The sequence below is a fragment of the Penaeus japonicus genome, unplaced genomic scaffold (genome assembly GCF_977035675.1).
Source record: "Penaeus japonicus unplaced genomic scaffold, GWHDUDI00000001_assembly GWHDUDI00000015, whole genome shotgun sequence".
In the NCBI taxonomy this organism is placed as follows: domain Eukaryota; kingdom Metazoa; phylum Arthropoda; class Malacostraca; order Decapoda; family Penaeidae; genus Penaeus; species Penaeus japonicus.
The window spans coordinates 15,476,488-15,481,487 of record NW_028234417.1 but is presented as its reverse complement, the minus strand read 5'-3'; the positions used below and the strand labels follow the sequence as shown (position 1 = coordinate 15,481,487).

Here is a 5,000-nt window from a genome sequence, read left to right as displayed (position 1 = left end):
ATCAAACCTTCTGATTTTCATAAGGTGCTAAAATTTATTTCTTGTCATTTTATATCTTATTCGTTTTTTTCAGATGCCTTCATCATCTATACAAGAAAATAAGATTTGCCTTTCGCAAGCGCTGAGAGACGGGACGGGACGGGACGCATTATCCGTCGCTTTCAAATTAAGGTTAGAAACTGCTCTCTTTCTGCTCGCTCTTTCCCCTTGGTCTCTAATGGGATACCCGATTGCATCGCAACCTGTAAAGACATAAAGAACTAACACAACCTGAACAACATCCCTTGGAGTCTAGCCATATTTAGCTTCCCGAGCATGTTCTACTTCATAAACGGACCGACGTTCATTCGTTTCTCTACTTGTTTTTTGGTGTTTTTGTTTCCAAGCCGGATTTCCATAATGCCATCGGATATGAAGAAGCAATAACTCTTGAGCCGATATTAGAAGCAAAAGATACTAGCCCCTCGTGATGAACATCCTCGGCACAGCAGATCGCATATATTGCATAAAACCCTGGTAGGTCTATGGGCTGCTTGCTGATTATCCTATGGAAGTTCGTTCACCTTACGCCTGCTTCGTAGTTGATGTTCACCCCAATTGCAACGTGTAAACCTAGACTGTTCTTGACGGGTTAGTTTTCTAATAGTCTTCCCCTAATTATTATTATCATCATCTACATTTATCTATTTCCTTTTGAACAGGTTTTCTACCCCGCCGAGCTGGTGAGATTTAGTATGACAAATAAGGTTATTTAAAGAATTCTTGAGAAATGCGAATGTTCATCAGTTGTAACACAGGCCTGTTCTGGCCATCTTTTTTAAATGTAAATGACAGATAAATGTCATACCTGTCATTAATGGAGGCGAAATAAACCAAAAATTAGGAACTGCCAGATTCATCCAAACATGATAAAAATAATAAAAATAAACATCACAGGCAAGTCTCGGAATTATGCAAATGAGCGTCCCAGCTTCTGAAATCTCCAGATGAAAGCTGCGTTGATGTTCCTGTTGTGAACCCATTGAGGAGACCAATTTTCTGCAACCTGATTTACAGTCTGTTTTTTTACGTCCTAAGCTTGTATTCTTCAGCATTTCCACCGGGCCGCGGAGTTAGTCACCTCTGTTGAATCACTAATAACTAAATAACTAAATAGTTACGTTTTTCTTAGATACCAAGAAATGTTTAATAAGTTTTGGCTTCATATACCTAAAATTCCTTTCCAAGTTAAGAAAATTGTGAAGACAAAAATACATAAGGGAATATATTTTTTTGCACTTTCCTTATACTCTTGAAAATTAGCAAACCTTAAGACAAGTAAAACCTTTAGGCTTACTTTACTCGGAATCTATCTTTCATAAATCAAAAATATAATTCATTCGGCTTTCCATATTTTTTTGGGGGAAACTGAGAATGCTTTTAACATTACCATATATCATTCTGAATTATCTTAAAATCCCAGGACATTAACGGAGCGCAATCGATAAACAACCAGTCTTGGTTCAGCTATTAAATTCCTAATCTCATTCTTACGACGAAATGCAGTCACGACCATCTCCCGATCAATCTATCATCCATCTCTCACAAAAAAACAACCGTAAAAACATCATAATCTATCGTGTCATTAATCAAAATAACTTTAACATAAAAGCTATCACACTGCGTCCCGTGGGATAATAAACATGCATAAATCCCAAGATTGTATCAGTTCAAGATAACACAATTGGATGATGGGGAGCGCTGGCGAGCAAGTGCGTGAGTGAAAGTTGGGGTGAGTGCGCAAGTGCGTGCGCGTGTGCTTGCAAGTGTACGTGCACACTGCGCATGGATGGACACGCATGACTGAATAAAAAAAATCGCTAAACGGGGCGTGTCTGTGAGAATGTGTGTCTGCATATACGTGCGTGCGCATAATTAATGTGAGCAAGCATATGTGCCCCCATCACTAGCACTGCTTTAAAGCAACGAAGGGGACACCCCCTGAACAGCGACCAACCACATCCTCGTCAAGCAAAGCCCTTGTTAGATTTACGACACTGAAATAACGAAGTGATGCAAATGAGAGCATAATCAGCGAATTCAGCCACAGATGAGCGACCGCTGAGAGAATCTTAGGTATGCATTCCATTAATTACCGCAATAAATCACTAATCATCATCACTCGCACTGCAAAGCAACGTCCTGAACATTAATCACAACTACTTTTTTTTAGCAGCACTCAGTTCGACTCAATGCCCTGAAATTAATGATCCCAAGCAAGAAGGATCTCTAAGCAAATTCAATCTACATAACTAAACTGTAGGATTCATGAACTATTCCAGCTTAACCTAGAAACTCAATCAACGAAACATTCAATGCACATCCTCTTAGGTTTCAGAAGCGGAACGGAGCGCCGCCCCAGCACCCTCGCTATTCTGGAAAACCTATAACTAAACGCTGGTGGTTGATATCTAAAGTTATCGTACATGACGAATATATCATCTATGCTCATGGATATTGTGTAAAGAACTTTTCTCGTTGTCAAAACAGCAAAAGAAAAAAAAATCTCAACATAGTCGATGGGTTTGAAGATCTGTGCAACAAGTTCTTGCTCGTAATCAATATCATTCTCACATTTTCATTGCCGCGAAAGTGATACCTCATTGCAATTTCTAAAAAAAGAAATATGTCGTCACCCTATGCACAATATCGAATATTATTACTGTTTTTTCAAAGATTCCAGCCTTTTCCATCCTAGCTCATTCCACTAAGCCATCTACAGATGAGAAAGCATTATTCTTTAGGCCGAATTAAATGCAGGACTGTACACAAAACGGGTCAGTTTCGAACTTCCACATTCCTAAATACGATAAGAAAACATTAGTCACGCCATATATATATTTTTTAATATGTCAGGCTTAAATATAAAGCAAGAACTGATCGGTTCTACTAGGTCTGCACTTGGCTGCCCTTACAAAAGAAAGGTGTGGTTATACTATCTCCTTACAAAAGAAAAGTGTGTATATTTAGTCTACTTACCCGAGTGTGCTGATGAATCCCGACACGCTGCCCTCAGCATACAGGGACACGATGTCCCCCATATGAAGGAAGGAAGCTGATCCTAGGTGTTCCGGCCCCATGATGACGATAGTGTGGTGGTGTACGGAGGTACAGTCTGATATCACTCTCACGCACACTCACTCACGCTTGATATAGAGGGGGCCACACAGTGTCGGTGGCCCTGGCACTCTCAGCACCGGGACATCGTGACACGGAGACACCAGTGTGAATCACCAGTGTGACATGTCCAGTCTCACCACGCTACACTCACCTAGGGGATTATCATCAGCTGGTCACTCTAGTCTAGCTGCTGCAGCACCTCACTCTAACTCATTCTAGCAGATTAACTTTCCTTCACTCTCTAGCATTTTAACTGCGTAAAACAAGAATAATATTCCTTTCATTTTAGTAGCCATGCCACGGATTCTTGTAAAAGCTAGCTGACTGTACTTACCTATCAATTAAACATAAAAACATCTGTTAAACAAGATACGGATGAAAGTTTTCCTAATCTTAACAGCTACGTGTCTGTTAGACTTCCCATTCCTTCGAAATGTTAGCTACGCGTGTAACAATATATTTGTTAATACCGTAACGATTCGCAACTGTGAGGGATTTAGCAATACTGCTTTTAGAACAGTGACAAACAAAATATTCTGTTTCACATCACCCGACCATATTGTACGTGACAACCTTAATGACCTTAATGTGTACCATTAACATTAATGTTTCAATACAGGCCTATACAGCACACATTTATGGCTAGCTCTGTTGATGATGTGCCTACCTATCAGTGCTTGCTGACGTCATTAAGTGCCTAGAGAGAGTCTGACTTCAACCCTAATCATTCCTGCACTAGTTTTGCCTTCTTACATGTGTATAATAATCAACATATATCCATGTTTTCTCATTTTATTGGAGCTGTCAGACTTCCGTGAGCGATGGCTATTCCTCTCTACCTATGATTGCTGGCCTTCTTGCGAACGGGTATACGAAATACTTGCGCAAGGCCACCTGTCTCGTCATATTACCACACTGCGCCGGCCGTAGCTAGCACGATTAATATCGAGATTTCACCCGAGTTCAGCTCTAGGGAGAAGAGATCCAGGCGTGCCAAGGAAGCTCTCGTGACCTGCCTCAACTTGTCACTTTTTTTCCGTCATCATATCTGTCTATATGCCTTGCCCTGTTTTGACTTAGGTTATACTATATACAGATAAACACACATATACACTCACACACATCTTAATATATCCATCAAAATGTTTCCCCCTTATTTTTAGGGTACGGACGGTGTTACAACTGATGATCTTCCTCCCATTAAAAGTTTAACTTTGCTCTCGAAATCTCTCGCATGTTTCGAGTTTGGCTTAAAAATGGAGCGTACGACTCCTCTCCTTAAGCCTCTGTTCCCCACGACAGTAATTCGAGAGAGTGACCAGCTGGTGATGATGATGAATAAGGTGATGGGAAATCTTGGTCGAGATGTTCTTCCACAGACAGACAACCCTGCAATTCACACTAGGCAGTCAGGGCACAGCTACATCACGCACACCCAACACCCTTAACGTGTCAGTCCTTCACCTGACGAGATGGACGGGTGACACGACTACAAACACTAGCACACAACTCAATATAAAGCAACTGATGTAACACACTTTCCAAGGTGTCAGGGGGAAATAACACCGCATACACCTTTACTCTACAATGGTTGAAGCAACACTGCGCTCTCTGCCCCAGTGTTGCCAGTCGTCGGTAACTTCTATTCCGCTACTTTCGAGCGTGTTTGCTCCAAAGAGTTGCTAACTACTCAATATTTCCAGGTTTTCTATTATTATTTGTATTGCAGTTACAGGATCGTTATATACAAATTCATAACCATTTTGTCTTTGTATCTTAGAAACACCAGTCTGTAAATAAATCACTTTTAAAAAAAGTTGTCATGACCCGTATTTTTTTTT

The 5,000-nt window shown here is 40.6% G+C and overlaps 1 protein-coding gene across 43 annotated transcripts in view; it reads right to left on the bottom strand.

Moving 5' to 3' along the window:
* Itpr (Inositol 1,4,5,-trisphosphate receptor) overlaps positions 1-4,784 on the bottom strand; it is a 250,714-nt gene extending 245,930 nt beyond the window's left edge. For 40 of the 43 annotated variants that reach the window (XM_086544593.1, XM_086544605.1, XM_086544596.1 and 37 more), the window contains exons 1-2: positions 4,698-4,784; positions 3,019-3,310 (exon numbers count right to left, since the gene is read on the bottom strand). In XM_086544593.1, coding sequence (XP_086400719.1) covers positions 3,019-3,119 — 101 coding nt within the window. In that variant the 5' untranslated portion in view covers positions 3,120-3,310; positions 4,698-4,784. Of the gene's footprint in view, positions 1-3,018; positions 3,413-4,697 lie in introns of all 43 variants that reach the window. The other 3 variants (XM_086544594.1, XM_086544624.1, XM_086544631.1) reach the window with 1 other exon arrangement.
* Positions 4,785-5,000: the final 216 nt, after the last annotated feature.